The sequence below is a fragment of the Melozone crissalis genome, unplaced genomic scaffold, assembly GCF_028551555.1.
Source record: "Melozone crissalis strain CALT ecotype California unplaced genomic scaffold, PUWL_Pcris_2 ptg000004l_1, whole genome shotgun sequence".
Classification (NCBI taxonomy): Eukaryota; Metazoa; Chordata; class Aves; order Passeriformes; family Passerellidae; genus Melozone; species Melozone crissalis.
Genome location: NW_026535782.1, coordinates 25,180,535 through 25,201,288, shown reverse-complemented (window position 1 = coordinate 25,201,288; position 20,754 = coordinate 25,180,535). Strand labels below are relative to the sequence as shown.

The following is a 20,754-nucleotide window of genomic DNA, read 5'->3' as shown; positions in this document are numbered from 1 at the left end:
TGCCAGTTCCTTAGTGCCTGCAGTGAGCGAGACTCCACAACCTCTCTGGGCAACCTGTTCCAGTGCACAGTCACCAGCACAGTAAACAAGTTCTTCCTCATGTTCAGATGGGACTTCCTGTGCATCAGTCGCAGCCCGTTGCCTCTCGCCCTATGGCTCGGCTGAGATGACCGTTCCCCTGCCCAGAAGAGCGGCCCGTATCCTGCCGGCACGCCTCCCGCGGATGTTTCCCCAGCGCTCGGCGGCGCGGCGCTCACGCTCGGGAAGCGCCTCCCGCGGGGGCGGGGCTTGGGGCGGGGCCGCGGCTGCCGCCCGGGCCACGTGACCCCGCCCCCCGCGCTCCCGGGTCATATGCCGGGGGCGGGGCAGGCCCGCGCGTTGCTGCTGCTCCGGCTCCGCGGCCGCTCCGCGCCTGTGGCGGCCCCGACCCGCCTGGCCCCGCCATGTCCCCCGCCGCGCTGCTCCGGGCTCTGCCGCTGGCCGCGCTGCTGCTGCTCGGCCCGGCGCGGGCAGTCCGGCAGGCGCGGAGGCCCAACGTGGTGCTTATCCTCACCGATGACCAGGACGTCTGCCTGGGCGGCATGGTAACCCTGCGGCGGGGGGCTGGCGGCTGTGTGGCGAGGGGGGCTCGCCGCCCGCCCGGGTCGCGTACCGGGCTGTCGGACGGCGAGACCGAGCTCGGCGGGCGCGGTGTGGGCGAGGGTCGCTCGGGGTCGCGCTGGGCCCAGCCCGGAGCCGGGCAGGGGCTCACTGCGGCCTCGGGCCGAGCAGCCCCGCGGAAGGAGCGTCGCGGTGGGGCTGGCACGGGTGGGATGAGCCGCTCTGCGGGGCTCGGGGGGCCGGGGCCTCCCTGGAGCAGCCGCTGCAGATAGGTATTCCCGTAAACACTCCCCACTTGGGCTCGCTTGGGCCCGCTTGTGCAATCGCTGTGGCCGCGCCAGGCCCTAGCGAGAAGGAAAGGGCACTCTTAGTGTCTTGCCGGGGTTGTTCCTAAAACCTGTGGTGTTGGGCCTTTTCCCAGGCAGCCTGCTTCTAGTCCGTGGCTTCGCCTGACATCCTTGCATTTTTAGCTGATACCTTTTTGGTGCTTTCCTTTCAGACGCCCCTAAAGAAGACTAACGCTCTTATTGCCCAGATGGGAATAACCTTCGTAAATGCAGTAAGTGTTTGCATGAACGCTCTGAACTTCTGAGGCGTGTGCGTTTATGTATTTTGTATCGTAGGTCATGTGAGATCTCAAAAAATGCTATCAGCTTTATGAAACCTGTAGATGTGGATGTGAGGTTTTTAAAACTCAATTGCTACCTACTTTTAGGTCTCAAACGAATATAACTTAAGGGGATGTTCAAAATCTGTAGTTTCACTTTCTGAAAGCACTTGTGCTCACTTCCTTAATCTGTAAAGTAAAACTGCGTGGTCTGAATATTAAAAGACGCTGCTCAAAACTTTCATCAGCTTCGTGCACTCTTTTCATATTCTGGTGTACCTCCGTGGCTAAAATAATGGAGTGAATCAACAATCAGTATTTTAGTGGGTTCTTGCCTAAAAGAAAGCCATGTCTGGTCTGGTGGTGAGAAGTTGAAGGGCATGCACTACAGAGGCCTGAAATTGGTTTCATGTGCAGTTTTTGCTAGTGAAAATACTGAAGATATAATTCTGGGTGTCCAGAAAGAAGTAGGTTTGACTGTTTAATATATTAATCAACCTGTTAGCTGATATTTAAAAACTGTAAATTTTGGCATAAAATTGTTTTACTATCCAAGTCTTAAATCTCCTCATTCTGTTTTTCCAGTATGTCCCCAGTGCACTTTGCTGTCCCAGTCGAGCAAGCATTTTAACAGGAAAATATCCACATAACCATCATGTCGTCAATAACACTCTGGAAGGGAACTGTAGCAGCAAGTTGTGGCAGAAGATTCAAGAACCATACACCTTCCCAGCACTGCTCAAAGCTATGTGTGGTTATCAAACATTCTTTGCTGGAAAGTACTTAAATGAGGTACTTGGTTTGTTTTTTTGTGGTTTGTTGTAAGAGTCAAGTGTTCACTGAGGCAAATGTTCACTTGTATATGTGTGCTTTAGGTTTTTTGTCTTTTGAACTAGGATATAGTTTCTAGGAGTTCATAGTAAGATGTAAAGTTCAGCAGTGAAAGCTGTAAGGCTGTGTGTTCCTCTTGTGTGATGGAATTGGATTAGGAGCTGTATGAGCTACAGGGTTCTTAATAGCATGTTTGCTTTGCATCTCATGCTGGAAAACGGTGCTATAAAAAAGCAATGGGACATGAATCTTCACAGCACACACGGATTTGTGTCTGCTGATGTTCCTGAGGCAGCAAGGGGAAGGAAAACTCAGCTGGCTTCCTCTGAGCATCCCTTGACTCAGCAGAGTCTCTCATGCCTGCAGTTGGGGGAGCCATGTAGATTGGAGAGGGCTGCCCTGAGAAAACCCCTTGTGTTGCTCTAAGGCACCCTCTGTTTTGAGTTTGGCACTGACTCAGCAGCTACTTTCCCTATTTTGCTATCTTAAAGGCTAGTTGTTGTAGATTATTTGGCACTGAGGTGGCATTACTTGGAGTTCCTACCCCTCCTGGGGGAGGATGAAGGAAGCTGTTGGTCTGTGTGGAATTCTCTTTAGTGTCTTGTGAACTGTTATCACAAAGCCTGCAAGTGTCTTGTCACATGGATGTTTTGGTCACTGCTCATTATTTGATATGTACACTATGTTCTCCAGGATCTCTGCATGCTTTCACATGCAGAATGGAGCTGGGAGTAATATTTAAATTTTACTGATGATTGCTAGGTCTTCAGTTACTGTCTAGTTATTGAACCCTGGTTTCTTTAATAGGCCCTCCATGTGTTTTTATATGCATATATATGTGGTTTTCCACATTCTGAAATTGAATTTGGCTTGACATGGTGTTGAATAAAGCACATGAAAATGAAACATAATGTCTAGCTTTGATTCATCATAATTGAAACTGTGAGTCATGTTCTCTCTTTTTTCAGTATGGAGCAGAAGATGCAGGGGGAGTAGGTCATGTCCCTCCTGGATGGAGTTTTTGGTATGCTTTGGTATGTGAGTTTTTCTTTTTTTTTTTTTTTTTTAACAACTTCATTTTGGTTGCTTTATAATCCAACTCATGTTATATCTTTGCTGGTCATGAAAGAGCAGGAAAAGAACATCTAATGATTTAATTAAGATTTTCTTTCCCTTTTTCCTTAATTGTACATTTGATCTGTGGCTTTTACAAGGGGTGCTCCTATTGAGTGCCTGGAGAAAAGAAAGCCATTTGTAAAGCCAGAGCAGTGTGAGATAGCACTAGCACCAGTTTTGTTGGTGGAGACCACTTCTGAGAATTTTTGCAGTATCCTTATGGCAGGTGCTCATAATCTATTTGACAAATGCTCGGAGGCAATTAATTTGGGTTTTTTCAAGTAATCAATGTACATGTTGCTTTGAATAAGTTATCTGTGTCACTTTTTCACAGGAGAAGAATTCAAAGTACTACAACTATACTCTCTCAGTCAATGGCAAAGCACGAAGGCATGGCGAGAACTACAGTGTAGATTATCTGACAGATGTACTGGTGAGAAATTTTGCACTGTGTGGTACAGAAACTGCTTATGACCAGATAATGCCTCATGCTGGGGACTTGGGAATGGCTGAGATAATTTCTTAGGCTGTATTAATTTACAAATGGACAATTGTACTGTTGTGAGGGTGCATAGCATTTATCAGCAAAGCAAGACTGAGTATATTTAAAAATGACAGGCTTATGTTTGAGCTGTGCAGAGGAAAGGGGTTCCAGCTATTTGCTGGCCAGTAGCCTCACTGAGGAGTTAATACTGACTGCTGTGCTACAGGAGAAACAGGTAGGCAGAGATTTAAATTACTTTATACAAGGATATGTTTCATTATAATATGGAACTTCTGTAACAGATTAACTGGGCCAGGATTTCAGTAGGAAGCATGTGAAAATAAACTTCACACCGTGTTTTGTTTCTTAGGTGTTATGATGTGTTAGTATCTTGTAGTCTCCAACTCCATCAGTCTGATAACTTGTAAATATTGTAAATATTAAAGCTTAATCAGTCCTTCTTAGTATATGAGAGCAATGTGTGGCTGATCAGGGGAGGTTTTAGCCTCTTTATCTGCATAAAATAAAGACAGGTAACAAAGATGTCAGATCCTTTAAGTAAGGATGGAAGAGTTACTTTAGCTCTCTTAAGGCCCTGTTTGGTAAGGGGCTGGGGGGAGGGGGGATTGTCCCCCGTCTGCCAAGCAGGAGTCATAATTTGATGTGCTGTTACAGTGTACAGTTGGTACTGGGTAACAGTGTATAGCAAAACTCACTAAAACTCTTCTCTAGAAATGTCTCCTCCTCCAGTCTTGTAGTGTTTCATTGGCATCCTGAGGAGTGTAATTCCACTGGGGGCTCAAATATAGACAGCTGCTTACTAGCAACAGCACTGATTGATGTTTCTTAGGGTTCTGAACAGCTGTCTGATTAAATTTAGATTTACATTGTCTAAAGCTAGATTGGAATTGATAAGCCAGAAGTGAGACTATCCTATTACAGGCATTGTACTGGGTTTTTTTGATCCTTCAGCAGCTCGTAAGCATTTTGTCCAACAGGTCATTGTTGCATAAACTGCTTATTTGTGGTATGTTACCTATTGATACAGCAGTGTATCACAATTTTCAGTGTGTTACTTTCTTCCTGTAGTTGCCAAACATGTAACCAGCATTCCAGAGACAGTGTTCAATTCATTTGCTGGGCAGTGCACAGGAATAAATTGCTTATGCAAAGTTCCTGTGTTGCGTGATGTGATGCTCAAGCTTTCTTGTATAAGGGCACCTGGGTATTTGAGGCTGGTATTAAGCACCCAAACACCTGAATCTTTTTACTGCACTTCTCACATGTTGCAGTTTAAGCTCCTAATGAAATCAAAGTTGGCCACGCTATGAGTTTGTGAATGGTTCTTATCCTTTCTTGACTCTGCTGACGTATAACTGAAGTTGAGCCCTTGTTGCTTAGATGCTAAATTTAGAAGGAAGGAAGAGGGGAATTCCTGGTGTATTGTTTTTTTCCTAGAGAAAGAAAAGGATATCCAAAATGGGGTGTACTAATCAGGCAGGAAAAAAATGTTGCAAGATTTGAATACTGAAGAACTCATCTACAAGCAATACCTTTGAAGCTGTAATTTTAAAGGCTGACCTGGGGAAGTGAAAATGGAACTTGCAATTTCTTTTGACTTGTTCCTTGAAATTGTGTATAGGCTGAAACAAAAATGAAAGTACAGTGGTGTGAGTGCATTTTGGCACTGTTCTTCACCAGACCTCCTGTTTTCAACCCTTGTAATCTTGCAGCTTGCTGTAGAATGAGCATAGGCTATAAACAGTGGTGCTGAATTTATTTTTTTTTTCAGAACTACTGCTATTTCTCAAGAAAGCTGAAGCTCTTTAACTGGGATCTGTCAGATGGGAGATGGCATCCTAAAGTCTCAGATTTGGACTGTGTTGAAGAAAGCTGTGATTTTACTTGATTAAGCCAGAGTATAGGTGGATTTTGTTGTACTTGGAATAGGCCCAAACTTCTGATGAGCTTTCCAGATCTAATTCATGCAAGGGTCTGAAGTAGAAAGTCGTTTGAAGATGTGAGAACAATGATTTGTTAAACATGAGCCACTTGGGGTTATTTTTATTATGAACTGCTGTTCTAGACAGTTGTAAGTGAGCAAGCAGAAAGTTTTTGAAGTAGTTTAAATGTTTGCAGTATTACCGAGCTCTAAATAAGTTATGAATGTCTAGTTTGGATTTGTCAAATAGTTGCTCTTTTCCTTTGAGGCATGACTTTTCTTCTCAAACAACACTGTTCACAGGCCAACATGTCATTGGACTTCTTGGAGTACAAATCTAATTTTGAGCCCTTCTTTATGATGATTGCAACCCCAGCACCGCACTCCCCTTGGACACCTGCTCCACAGTATACAAAGAGCTTTCAGAATGTCAGTGCACCAAGAAACAGCAATTTTAATATTCATGGCAAGGTAAGCTAACTAGCAAGAACCTGTGTGGGTGATTCTAGTTTGTGAGAGCAGAAGGCAGTGGCCCTGGCTTGCATGTTAGATTAGAATAGGCGAGTACTATGACTACTCACTGGTTGTTCAGTCACGTTAAATCGGTGTGTGTCAGGGTCAGATAAGTTTGTTGTGACTTTGAGATATTTGTACGCTAATTTCTTGTGAGAAAACAACATAGTGGCAAAAGTGATATGGTAGTACAATGGAATTATGATTGATAAAGACAAAAAGTGAATTCTGTGTCCCGTTTCTAGACTCTTTTGAAGCTTTTAAAAATTGATTAGGATTGCTCTTGGTATATTCAGGGGCAGGCATAGGTAATGTGCTACTCAAAGGCTTGGGTGAAAACTGGCAAGAGCCTTTTCTTCCTTCACACATCTGCTTGTGGATGGGGGCAGTTCAGTCCTTGAGCTCATGGCAAAGCTTCCCCAAGGTGGAAGCATGTCAGGTTAATCAGAGGACTCTGGAATCATGAACCATAGGGCCCAGGGTTAGTGAGTGCTTTGAAAACTTGTTTGCTAAAATAACCTAGTGTTACAAATTCAGACATCCTTGTGACAGGGCAGTACCTTCTACTGCCGGCAAATATGGCAGTAGATATGGTCTAGTTCAGACTAATCTGCAGTTTACTCTGCCAGTGTGTGAACTTCTCAAGCAGTTAATTTGGTGAAAACTTACAGAAGTTTTGTATTTTTGATTCAAGTAATTTAAAGTATAGAACACATTCCTGTTCAGTGTTCATTTGTTTAGCTTCAAGATTTGCTGCTTATCTTAAGACTGAAATAATGTTGCCTAAATGCCTATCAGGAGCCCAGTCATAACTCAGGTCACTGTGACTCCTGTAGCACAGAATGAGACTTGTTTTTAGCTGAGGACTCTAGCTTGCAAAATCACCATGTGCTCATCAGTATGATAGAAAAACATGAATGAAAGGACAGAAAAGGGCTGCAGGCAATAACAAATATTTTAGCCCAATCTTTTTAAGTTTCAAACTAGAGAGTGAGAATCAGATTGAGGGTTTTTTCTTCCATAAAGGGATTCCAGATTTTGTCTTAAGACTCCATTACTGTAATAAAGTGCTTTTAAAATAGTGATTTAGAAATAACTTGACCAGTGAAGTCAGCAGCTAGCAAAATATGCACTGTGGAGTTCCCTTTTGTGGTGTAAAAGCTCTGCCTGTGTCTATATAACACAGAACAAAATGCTGGACTTAATGTTTGGCAGTTGATATCTGTGGATACAGCAGTTTTACTAGAGGAACAGACTAGCATTACCTTCCTTCCTAGACACAGCTAATGTGTGTTTCTGCAGCTGGCAGTGTTGTGGCCTTGAAGCATAAATCTTCTTGGAACTTCAGTGTTTTCTAGAGCTGTACTGTTCTCTAGGGCAAGCATGATTCCTACAGTAGCAGTAAACATGCAAATAGGTTCAGACTCTCACTGATGTTATAATGCTTGCTTGACAGTGTTGGATTAGTCTTGACTCCTAAAGAAATGTTGCCCCACTTCCTTGTACTGGATGTGGGCAAGAGCTACTAAGAGGAACCATTTAGGCAGAATCTCAGCATGGAAAGTAGGAATTAAACTCTTGTATATGTCACTGGTCAGAGTCTGAGTTTAACTTCTGCTTTGGATCCTCAGCAAGAAATGGTAAGAAATAATCAGCAGCTTGGATTCCCAAGCAGAATTATTAATAGACCAGATGAGTTTTATCTAAGCTGTTCTAAAAGAGAAGTTGTTTAAGATGTGTTGGGTATCTCCCTTGCAGGCCTTGCTTTTCCTGCATCAAAGTACAGTTGTGTTCTGATTCTTGCAACACACTGTATATTGTCTCAGTCTCCTAAAATTTCTCCAAGAATGGAGCTTAGGGAGGCAGCAGGATTGGTGGATTGCTTTGTATATAAGTGCTGAAACAGACATGACAAGGAAGCAGATTTGAGAACTCTGAGTGAGTGTGAAGTTTATTGAAATCCACAAAGGTGTGGAGTGCTGTGTGAAGATTTTGAAGCTTCAGAGAAAGGTAAGAAGAATAAAATACTCCAAGAGGAGGATTCTGCTGCACTAGGTTGCTTATCCTGCCTGAGCTACCTGTGTGGTTGTGCTTTATGAAGCTCCTCTCCTAAGCACAGCCCTTGTGAAAGGAGCTGGTGCACTGGTGATGTTGCCAGCTCCTTTGTTCTCTGAAGAACTTCTGCTTAGCTGAAGGTAGGATTTGTGCTGTATTTCATTACCTTTTCCTCTCTCAGCTGAGATCAGCTGTGTCTCTCCAGAGAATTGTTTTACAGCTCCTATAAAAGAAACAGCTGAATGCAGCAGATTAAAGTAAAGTGGATACAGTATTAAGTCTCCATGCCAAAAATCTTTCCTTCGGTAGTCAAGAGCAGAAAACAGGGAACCTATATGAGTCATTTTGCTGTGAGTCCCTAAAGCCTGAGCCCTTCAGTCATTTGCTTGTGACAGGAGGGAAATTGTGTAACAAGAGGCTCTACACAGAGTAGTGACCACCTAAATACAGCCTTAAGCTGAGGGTGATGAGTGGGTCATCTCTGACCTACTAAATGAAAAATGTAAAGCTGCCCTGACATGACTGTTCTCTTTGTTCTGATCCCCACTAATACTAACTTTCAGGTTGTTCACAACAGACCTTCACCTGTATTTGTACAGCAGGTGACCCAGCTCAGACTAGTCCTTCAGTGTGGAAGTATCACTTTTTATATGAATTACTTCATCTCCATTACTTTGGGGTTGTAGGTGAGGAAAGAAAGGAGCAGTTTCTAAAAGTTGGGAATACATCTAGAAGAATCCATGATGCTGCAGCTAAAGAAATGCTCTTGTTTTGGATTCAAAATCTAAATAAAATAATAATGTTCTGTTCCATTCAGTAGTTACCAGCCCAGATTTCTTAGGCTGCCAAGGATCTGATAGTGGCACTGTTAGATATTTGAACTCACCTGTTTATAACTTAGGTAATTCTAATTGCTTTGGGTGCAGGAACTTTTGCCCACCTTGCTACCTGTTGAGATGCTCACCAATTTTAGTCCCAAAAGTACCTCACTTCTGACAACCAAGTCCAATCTTACAGTGATGCTCAATGCTTCATATTGTTTTCCTCAGATCTGTCTTATACTATCACACTTTTACCTCTGAGAGAGCCTTCCCTACATCCTTTCACAGTTTTCTTCCCTGAACTGCTTTGAAAAGATCCACATCTGTTTTCTTCACATCAAGGGCTAAGCATAATGGAGCTGTACTGTATCTTAATCTTGAAAGTTAGTTTTTACATGAACCAACAGGGAAAACCAAAGTCAGGTCAGTTTGATAGCATTGTCTGACTTTTTCACAGGAATTGTTTTTGTAATTGCTCTAAGAAAGGCTTAAAACCTGATAATTCTCCCATGCTCTAATCTTTGTTGTTTTATTTGGTTTTTTTTTTTTTAGAACAAGCACTGGTTAATTCGACAAGCAAAGACTCCAATGAGCAACTCTTCAATACAGTTTCTTGATGATGCTTACAGAAAACGGTAAGAATTTTTCTTACCTGTTGCTTAAGGTTTCTAATCAGAATTTATAAGGTGTGGATTTTTTAAAAAAGTTGTAGTAAGTCTGACAATTGATATCAGATTACCTATAATAACAGTTGATATCAGATTACCCCTAATAGTTCTCTGGCACTTGTCTCAGAAGACCTCATGACTTTGTTTACATTTTGCAAATAAACTTTGGATTCAGAAATACCATGTTCACAAATGCTGCCATTATTTGTCACAAAAAAGACCAATTGCACCTGAGCTCTCTATTGCTTTTCTTTCAGTCCACCACAGGGTTTTATTTAAAAACGGCCTTACCTTCTACTTCACTTAATTCCAGTTTCTTGCATGATGTACATCAAATGTAGTTGATCTGTCTGCCAGCTAATCTGATTTATTAATCTTGTCTCTCAGTCTGTATGTGGGAATGCCTGACTGGCCAGGCAAGGTGCTAGATTCCTTTTTATAAAGGGGATGTGGTGAATAATGTGCAGACATGACTTGTTCCCTTTTTTAATAAAGAGTAAGGGTATTTGTTTGCACCACAGATGCTTTCTTTAAATGTTTTGAAACAAACATTACCTAAAGTGTTGATCTTCATTTTGAGCTGTTACCAGGCATTATCTTGTGACTTTGGAGATGGAAACCCAAGATTTTTCAGACTTTTGCTTTATAAAGCATGAAGGTTAACATTATGCAGCAGCATTTTAAGCTGAGAAACAGCAGAATCCAAGATTTGGATAGCTGTACTTAATTCAGCATGATGCTAGTCTGTAGAGGGTGGTGAAAGCAATCACTTTTCTCAGCAGCAAATCTCATGACAAAGAAAAGAACTTATAGAAGTTGAAGGCTTTAGATACACTGAAATAATGGACCCTAACATTACATGAGTAGTACAAAACAGCTGGTACAGTTTTCAAGCAGAAAGGGTCCCATAAAGACAACTAAATTCGTGGTTGGTTTTCATTTTAATATTAAACTATATTAAATGAATAAATATTAAACTACATATAAAGAACTAATGACAATTGACCTTGCAGGAGATAACTGACTCTTTGTCACTATGTTGCTTCAAGGTTGGTTTTCACTGTGTCCAGATAAGGAGTAATCAGCATTTTGATGTCTTTCACAGACACTACAGAAATCAACAAGAACTGAGGACAAACATTGTATTTCTATCTTTAATTGCAGCTTTTAAAATAGTGTAGTAGTCTATGAAGTTTGTTTTCAGAATTTGTAAACAAAATAATTCACTTCTAGTGCACATGCTGCTGACTGGAAGCAGGGTATAAGTGTCCTACTTGCAGTCAGGGTTATTCCAAATTGTTCACACTCAAATGTGAAGTACTTTGTTTCTGTATAGGTGGCAAACTCTGCTGTCAGTAGATGACCTGATAGAGAAACTCGTGAAGAAATTGGAAGTGAATGGAGAGTTAGACAACACATACATCTTTTACACATCAGACAATGGCTACCACACTGGTAAGATTTTCACTGCTTACTGCTTATTTGTAGAGGAATTGCATAACCTTTCACCCTCATGACCACTCCAGAAAATGGGAACAGCAGCTGTGGAAAGCTATAGATGTCAGAAGTACTGATTTGAATTGCAAAACAATCTGGGGTTGCAGTGTGGGGTGTTTGGGATTTTATTGTTATTTTTTGGGGGTTTTTTGGTTGTGGATTTTAGCATTAATTTCTACCAGTGTATCCTGGTATGCATAAATTAGGACAGAAATAAAGGAAACTGTTCTTTTGGAAGAGTTGGTATAAGAGGGTTATCCAGTAAAAATATGTCAGACTTCTCTGTATCGTGTTGTACAAGTGCAGTATCTAAGCTGTTAAGCTTTGTAAGATATGGCTTGTACTTTGAAGTTCTCTCTGTCCTCCAATTTGTTAATATAGTTCAGGTTAACAACCTCTCTTCTTTAAAAATGGGCTGGTGGTAATAATGTGCCCATAACAGAGGGGGTGGAACTAGATGATCTTTGTAAGGTCCCTTCCAACCCAAACCACACTATGGTAACACAAGGCTGATGATGTAAACAAAAAGCCATTTAACTTTTCCATCTTCTCTTGTTTAGGCCAGTTTTCCTTGCCAATAGACAAACGGCAGCTCTATGAGTTTGATATCAAAGTTCCATTGCTTGTTCGAGGACCAGGGATAAAACCAAATCAGACAAACAAGGTAAGAAAAAAGTGAAATCCCAGTACAGATTTATTTTTAATGTTGTTTCACGGTTACCACTTTAGCTGCTGATTTGTTGCCCTGCATACATATGTATCCATAAAATGAAGTACACAGAGTGGAAGAAAGTTCAAAGGCCTCCTCACAAAAAAGCTGTCTGTTCCTGCTTGAATCAAATAAAGCCATTGAAGGCCACAAAAGCAAATTAATTTTGAACTCACTTTCCAAATTCCCTGCCACTGCTTTTCAATGTTACCGGGTTCATTAGCCCATAAAATGAAATTAGGTAGGTTTAAAATAGGTTCTGAACTTCTGAAGTTAAGTTCTTCTCATCCTGCAGATGCTTGTTGCAAATATTGATTTGGGTCCTACTATTCTGGATATTGCGGGATATGACTTGAATAAGACCCAGATGGATGGGATGTCACTGTTGCCACTGTTGGTAAGTAGGGACAGGGGTAGTAACCTATAGTTCTTGCAGGGGTAATTCTTCAAAGTCACTGTTACTTTCTTTGATAGATTAGGTTATCTCATAACCCAGATTCTTCCTTTGATGTTGTTTTCAAGTGGGATGCTCATAGCTGAGTAAAAAAAGTAGGTATGTTTCAATGCAGATATATTTTCATAAGTGCTACAACTTTGTGGTCATATTCTAATAGAAAGTTGTGTCATCCTTTGGATAATTTTCACATTTGTAATAATTCCTGTTTTGAAGCCTGTATTTTGTTTCCATCTTGCATTCTCCTTCCCCTTTTCCTTAGCTTTTCTCAGCATAGGAATAGGAGAAAAACAGACTGTTCTCATTAAATCTTTGGTTTGACTCCATTTTCAGTAGAACTGGTGTTTCCTGCCAAACTCTAGAAGAGTGCATGTGGTTTTATAAAGTAAACTTGACCTTTCTAATAGGTGAGCAGAAACCTATTTAAATAAAGCTGCTTGCAGGTGATCTGTTTAGTTTTAATTAAATTTAGTCTATAAATTGAAGGCAGCTTACTTGGAAAGTAAGCTTGGAAAGATCATCCAGACTTCAAATGGTGCTTTGCTCTTTAAACCTTGTATCTAAACCTTAAGCTGTTCTTTAGACAGAAGCAGGTAAAAGGCACCTGTTCTAAACTCTGGTGGAATCAAATTTGAAACTCATTGTTTTGCTGCATATGCCTGTGGTGGTGCTGTATATTAACTGTAAACTTTCATCTTCCTCTGTCTTTTAAAATGCAGCTACAAATAGACCAGCTTAAAACCTAGTTGTTTCTTAAAGCTGTTTCTTTTTTTGCTTGGTTGGTTTTTTGCCAAGGGTATCTTTTTTCCATCTGTTGTGGTAATGTGATACAAATCAAAGGGAAACAGCCATGTTGCAGGAATCTTGTCTGTAGGATAGTATTTGGTCATGTGGCTCCTACTTGGTATTACTGCATGATCTTTACAAATTGAAGACAGTATTTTAAACCCTTGCAGGAAGGTGTACTAATATTTTTGGTTTAATCCCTGTCTTTCAGTTACACAAGACCTTCTAACCTAAAGCTAATTATTTAAGACTGATACTGCCTAGTAAGCAGTGGACAGTGTTAGTGTTATTCCAAGCATGGAGAATTTTTTCTATTTCACATTACAGTAGATACTAAGTTGTGTTAACCTCTTGTAGAGAGGAGACAAAAATGTCACGTGGAGATCAGACTTCTTGGTGGAGTACCAAGGAGAAGGATACAATGGCAGTGATCCTACCTGTCCTGGCCTAGGACCTGGAGTCACAGTAAGTAAGACAAGATCTGTTAATATTAGGGACTAGCTGCTGAATTAAACCTGTTTGTGTGGGCTAACCTGGTTCTGTATGGAAGCTCCCAGTGTGCTGGTAAGTAGGAGCCAGCTCTGTAGCTCCTGTGCAGCATTTCATAATTGGAAGGAGATGTCCAGCCATGTGGAACTGGCATGTCCATATGACCAGAGAGATCACAAAAACCCTTTCAGTGGGAATCTATGGAGCCTCAGGGCTGGAGACTGATGCATGAAGGTGTGGGCTTAAGTCAAGTGTGTGACAATGACATAATGTTCTTTCTAAACTTTCAGTAACCTGCACAATTGCACAATTCTTGTTTGTGATTATTATTTAAGTCACTAGTTACTCTAAATTGAAGCAGTTTGCTTTACTTTACTGAAGTAAAGCATCCCATTGGTGCTGTCTTCAGTAGTGTGTTGTGCTGTTCTCTTCTGTGTATGTACATTTGTTTCCCTGACAAAATGCACTTAGTCATGGTGAGTTTAATAACAACACTGCGTTTTTGCTTAAAACCCCCAGTGGAAATTTGCACGTGTTAAATTAAGATCTGGGTGTTCATCTGTTAGCTGCAGTTAGCATGAGCTGGTGCAGACTCTAGGAAAAGTTCATCTTCTGCCCTGAAGGTTTTGTTTGCTGCTTGCCTCACAGCACTGCTTCCCAGACTGTGTGTGTGAAGACTCCTATAACAACACGTACGCCTGTGTAAGGACCCTGTCAGCTGCCTGGGACCTGCAGTACTGTGAGTTTGATGACCGGGAGGTAAGTCTGTCTGACTAGCTGTCAGCTGTGCACAGCCTGGGTCTGTCTGCACTCTTATCAGCTCTCAAGGCTGACTGCCATTGCTTGCAGGATAAACACTCAAGCACTTATCTCCTATTGTGAATGTTTGACCAAAACTGTAGTTAAACTACAGGGTTTTGGGAAGAAGGGGGAAAAGGGGTGTGGGAGGGGAGTGAGGCCTAAACTATGATTATCACCTTCTGGTATCACCTAACAGCCTCACAGGGAGCTGTGCTGGGCTGGTTTCAGTTCTCTCTCTTAGCCTAGCTTCATGTAGCAGTCTCTTTTAAGCAACAAATATTTTCTGATACCATAAACACAGCAGAGGTACAGTGTTCAACTCTTTTACTTGGAAAGACCTGAAATTCCAGGTTAATAATTTCTTACTTATTATTTCCTTGTTTGTCTGGCAAAAACAGTGGTGAAGTTACAACTGTGGGAAAGGTCTCTGACCTTATCTCAAGTAGTTTGGGTATAAGGGACACAATGTCCCCCCTTCAGAGGCTGCTCAGGTTTCTCTGTGGGAGCACGTGCTGTATGTACAAAAGGTGATGTGTCACGGGGCTGATCTTGAGTTGTGCTTGTTTGCACACAGCTGCTCCAACAGGCATGTGGGGCTTGAGGCAGCTGGGTCACAGATCTAACAAACTGTGCTGGCAGCAGCTGTGCAGGCACTGCATGAACAGCAGGTATGCCCAGTAACATGTACCTCACAACACGTTGTATGCTAGTCTACAATGAGCAGCTTAAGCCAGGGGAGGAAATTCCACAAGATGTTTTTGCAGTTAGTGTCAAAAGCTGTACAGGAAACCAAAATATCAATTAGCAGACCCTGGACTTCAGTTTTCCCCTTTCTGACAATGATGATCAAGTTAAACAAGTCTCGTGGATTTCTTTGTAAAAGTAGTCTCCAAAGTTGACTCAATAGTACTCTTCATGTCGCTTTGGGATTTTTCTACTAAGAATGTATGGCTGTGGCATTTTTGGGTCACTCTGCATACCTGAGCTAGGTGGAATAACACCAACAGTATGGGAAAGGTGCAACAATGTGGCTTCTATGACCTTGCTGTGAACCTTGTAAGAAAAAGGCCAAAGTCTGTCCGATATGTCTTTGTCAGAGTTAGACACAACTCAGCCAGTTTGTATCAGTATCATCTGCAGTCAGGCCTCCTACTCTAGCACAGACAAAACCACAGCTAAATTCTTGAGATACTATTGACCAGTATTTGTCCCACAGAAGTGTCTAGAGAGTTAATGTACCAAAAACAAGTCTGCCCTAAAATCCTCCAGACAAAACTCAAAGTACATGCACACAGAATAAGCTTTTTCAGTTTGAGTCTGTAGCATTCTTGTATTCAGCTATTTTGTACATGAAGAAGTTAAGACACTTGTCTGGGTATGATAGCTCTAAGTAGCTAATGCGTATAGAATGTTGATGTGATGGTCATGAAATAAAGTTGTTTTGACATCCATTAGTGGAAAGACTGCCAGCTTAGGCAAAACCTCTTACTGTAGTCTTACAGTCATAAGAAAATGTTGGAAAAGAATCTGCTGTGGCAGGTAGGTACTTTAGGTGAAAGTAAAAACTTTTCCAACAAAACTGTGCTACGGCAAAAATTTGCTTGCACACTGTCCTGTCTTTGACCAGGCAGCTGCATGGCTGAACACAGCTTATGTGTGGGGCTGCTGCAGCAGAGTTCAGACTAACATCTGAGACTGTGTGCTGCCATAAAGCATTCTTCCCAAATAATATGACTGCTAATTAGCATTCAGGACTTAATACAGTGCAGGAACTTTCTTCTACAGGTGTTTGTGGAAGTGTATAACTTGACTGCAGATCCACACCAGATCAATAACATTGCTAAAACAATTGATCAAGAAATTCTAGAGAAGATGAACTATCGACTAATGATGCTGCAGTCCTGCTCAGGAGCAACCTGCCGCACACCAGGTGTCTTCGATCCAGGGTAAGCACTGGAACACTTCATTGCTGTAACACTTTGAAATATAACTATGTAGTTTTTAAATTCAGCCTTTATAGAGGGTTTTTGTGATGTACATACTGGCTTTTTAATAGAGATGTTTTCTTGATGCTGCTATTTTTTAATGGTTAATCTATATTTTAACTTACCGTGTATAACTTTGATGATTTGATACTAGTACTTTAATATTGTCAGACATTGTTGACTTAGCACAACTGTACACTTTAGCTATTTTGAATAGTCCAGAGACTGACCTCAGGTTTGTCTGCAAGCCAGGAAAAGTTCTGCTGGTTTCTGTAGACAGATATTTTCCAAGTACTAGCTCTGATTGTTCCTGGAGATGCTGTATGCAGGAACGTTTCCTGCAGGACCTGAGCTGTCTGTATTACCTGTTGGAAGTAAATAGCACTTTGTGCCTCAAAACTCAGTCACTGATCACTTGCACCAAAGCTTTTTAAAGCAGTATTTAAAATGTCCTTATAGTGTCCTTAAAGTGCTGCATAAGTTTGTCATTTGGGACAGCAACGCTTTCTGTTAGAATGTAGCTCCTGAATGCTTGATGCCATACATGCCCCTATGCTGCCCGTACATTGTAGCTAGGATTTATTTCCTTGGAGACTCAGCTTTTGGGTGCATGTTGTTACAGTTTATCTGTTGTAATAGCGCTGCTGTGTACTGCCGAGGAAGCAGCTTCTCCCATAGCCTTGCAGCAGAGCTCTTCCAGCACCAAGGCCTGTGGAAGTGCTGGTCCCTGCAAGCCCAGCAGCTGGCACTGACTCTGTTCCTCTCTGCAGGTACAGGTTCGACCCACGGCTCATGTTCAGCAATCACGGCCTGCGGGCTCGGAGGTTTTCTGCACAGTTCTTGTAAAACCCTGAAGGGCCTCTTGCAATGGGCTCCCACAAACCAGTTCCTCCAGTGACTGCAGCAGGTCTGTCTCTGTTAACTTTCGCTGATTACAGCTGGAAGACTTCTAATGGGCTTTTCAAACCCTGTTTGGAAGGAAACCCCTTGTCTTTAGCTGGTTGCCTTGTGCAATATATATATTTTACAGCTGAACTCTAACTGTAAATTGTTAGATACAGCTAATCTGTCTTGCTCAGATCGTTGATTACCACCTTTGTCTTTCAATTACCTTTTCATATCACAGGCACAGAGGTGAACCTATGTCTATGAATCTGAACAGTTTATTTTGTTCTAAAAAATAAGTTAAATGTGTATTTGAGTCAGGTTAGATAGGCAGGTGCTATTGCACAGTAATGCTCACCCATATTCAGTGTCACAGACCTTCTTAAAATCTGTGCTTAATTATAGGTTTCCTGTATTAAGCTCCAGGCTGTTAAGGACAATAGCAACCTAGCCCAAAAGAGAGTAGGAGGGCATTAGTCAGAAGTGTAGGATCTGAGTAGCAAGTGTCTTGTACAGAATTAAAATCCATCTACTAAATAGTCTCTTTCGATGAGACCACTTTGAGATGAGACCAATGAATTTTGTAGGACAGCTTTGGTAGCTTGCAAACAAGAATGTAATTTCAGTCTCCTGGTTTTAAATGCTAGGCTGGGTTACTGTGTACTACTGAAAAACCTTTTAGGGTTTTAGACTGACTTCCTAGTGAGTTAAAAGACTGTTGATACTAACAAGAATTCAAGTAAGTGTGCCTGTGCTTTAAGCTAACTCTTCAGTCTGTTTTAATACACAAGCAGAAGTAATATTAAAATAAACAAAATCCAACAACCAGGGTACTACAGTAGAGGTGATCTGTTTCTAACCTCCAAATGTCTTGAATTGTCTAACTTCTTATGTTGATTAGATTCTTGAAGGTAAATTATTCTGAAAGCAACTAGGTAAAAATAAATCGTAGAATCATTGCTCACTAGACATTAGGCTAAGAGCTATTTTAGGCAGTTTAAATGCTTCATAGAGTGTTGCTTTTTGATTGAGACCTAACTACTTGGAACCTTCAAAAAGTGGCCTTCACACCAAAGGTCTGCATGGCAGAAGTCACTTGGTTTCCCTCCAAAAGGGTGATGTCTTTTCAGCCTTCTGATTAGGCTTATCTGAAATGCAGCCATCATGTGCACCCAAACTTCAGTATCTTTCTAAATCTTGAAAAACACATAAACTTGCATTACCATGTAACTTCTGTTAGATTCACTGGCAAAACACCATCTGGAAACACTGAATTACGGATCTTCTGCAAGACAAGTTGTGTTGCTTGTGGGCAAATCAACTCTGTTTTCAGGCATGATAATCATTCCCTTATCAAACAAACTGTAGCAAAATTATTTGGTGTTCAGTTATTTCACATCTCTTACCCCTGTAGAGAGCATGATTATTTTAAATAATCATTAAGTAGGCAACAAAGTATGACTCAAAACTGTGAAGATGCATACCCCTGTGTGCAGATCCACCAACTGGATACAAGCAATGCTACAATAAAATAAGTTGAATTTTCTTGGCTTTTAGTTCTGAGGCACAGAAGTCCTTAATGTGGCTTAGAATTGCAAACCTCTGTGGTGGTCTGCAGGTTTGATTTTTACAGAACTTTTGTTTCAAATCTCTCAGAAGTGACCAAATATTTGGAAAAAAAAAAAGCTTGAAAGGTAATGTTTCAGCTGAGGCATCTGTATAAATGCAGAGGGTTTTGGATAGTCAGACTCCTTACATGCTTTCAAAAACTCAGGACTTTTTTTTTCTCTCAACTACAACTGTAGCTTTATCCTGCTTTTTGTTTCTCAAGCTTTAGTATTGGCCATCAGTATCCGTTATACACTGTTTTGTCTCTAGCAACCAAACCAAAGTTGTTTTCATGCTCCCAAGGGTTTTCTTACTGAGCTCATGTTGGTAGTGTTTTGCTTGGAGAATTCTAGCAATTCAGACCTGTTCTTTAAACTTCATTTTGGTAGCTGTGTGGAGGCTAGTGTGAAATGCATGGGCTGCTGCACATTAAACCCTCATCAGTCCTATCAAATCTGGGTCCTACATCAAGTTTCTGCTTAAGTTTCAGTGCAAGTAATGTGCATTTTGTTGCTCCTTATTAGAAAAAAAACTTTGTTATGAGTACAGAAATGTAACTCTAATACCGTCTTTTCTTAAAGTGATTTTAAGCCCTAACAAGGACATGTTCTTTTGAATTAATTTATTTTTTGCCTAATTAGTAATATGGAAGCTGACAGAATTGATGCAGATTATTCAGTATGAGTGACCAGATGTTTTACCCAAATGAATACTCTTGCTGTCTGCACATACCTGTAAAGCATTTCATTGCAAGGCTCAGTAATTTAACACACTCACTGTCAGAGAACCACACTATACCTGAATTCTGGCCTAGGTAGTAAATGTTCTATTAAACTGAAATTCAGAATTAATCAGTCCTTACTTAGTGGGGTAGGAGAATATTTGATTCACTCCCACTTCTGATAAAGTCTTGAAAATTGTTAAGCATGTAGTTAAAGGAAGAACAGGAACCAAGAGCTGCCTGCCTTCCATTGCTTTTAGAACAGTTTATCACTTGTGTCTGTTGCCATAAAGCAGTTAATTCTGCGTATTTTTACAGCCACAAATGAACAGTGTTAATTCTTATCCTTGATAATTAAAAAAACCACTATGAAGGATCTTTGACTCTTATCCAGATCTAATTCCCAACTAAGATATTTGAAAACTAAATGGTCTGTCTGGATTATCCCTTTCATGTGTTATTTGACCACGGCTGCATCTATACCTGGTCATGGAAGGCATTCATGTTAAACGTACAGAGTTTTAAATAAAGGGCCTTACTGGTACAGAGTTGAATTTAAATAAAATGTGATCATGTTTTTTACTTTTTTAAAAAATCATTATTATCAAAAGCAGAGGTGTGGTTTTTTTTAATGATCTGATCTGGTAAAGTAGATACTATACAGGGAGAAGTACAATTAATAACTTCCTTATGCTACCATAAATCAAACCAACATTCATTATCATCACTTCAGCATAAGTGAATACAGCCAGAACCTGCTTACCCAGTGTGGGCCCAGAAAACTGGGCTTCTTCATTCTGGGGAATGAAGCTGTAGCAGGAACATGTACATGGAAACACACACCCACAGCAGGTATAATACCTTTTCAATCAAGTTAAATTTGAGACTGATTCATCAGGCTGATTACACTATATGAACATAATGATACAGCTGTCATTATTGTGATTCAATTAAAATGAATTATCTTTGTATGTCTCTCTGTATGTGAGCATACTTTGCTGTAGCATGTTGTGAGTATATTTCTGCTGTTTTGAACATCTGTTTAGAAAGTGCCCTTCCAGAGGACCCTGTTCACTGCTGCACTTTTGAAGAAAGAAAAAATAAACTGCCTATCAAACTTCCTATCTTTGTTACTGAGCTTGAGTCAAACTTTCCTACAGGAATAAGCTGTGTCATGTGTTT

General features: G+C 41.0%; 1 protein-coding gene across 1 annotated transcript; it reads left to right on the top strand.

Moving 5' to 3' along the window:
- The first annotated feature begins 443 nt into the window (after positions 1-443).
- GNS (glucosamine (N-acetyl)-6-sulfatase) lies at positions 444-20,694 on the top strand. The gene is made up of 14 exons (XM_054277485.1): positions 444-584; positions 1,100-1,159; positions 1,793-1,999; positions 3,007-3,072; positions 3,489-3,587; positions 5,884-6,051; positions 9,522-9,604; positions 10,974-11,092; positions 11,695-11,798; positions 12,139-12,240; positions 13,441-13,548; positions 14,221-14,331; positions 16,159-16,319; positions 17,129-20,694. Exons 1-14 carry the CDS (start codon positions 444-446, stop codon positions 17,202-17,204), a joined length of 1,605 nt encoding a protein of 534 aa, XP_054133460.1. The 3' UTR covers positions 17,205-20,694.
- The last annotated feature ends 60 nt before the right edge of the window (positions 20,695-20,754 follow it).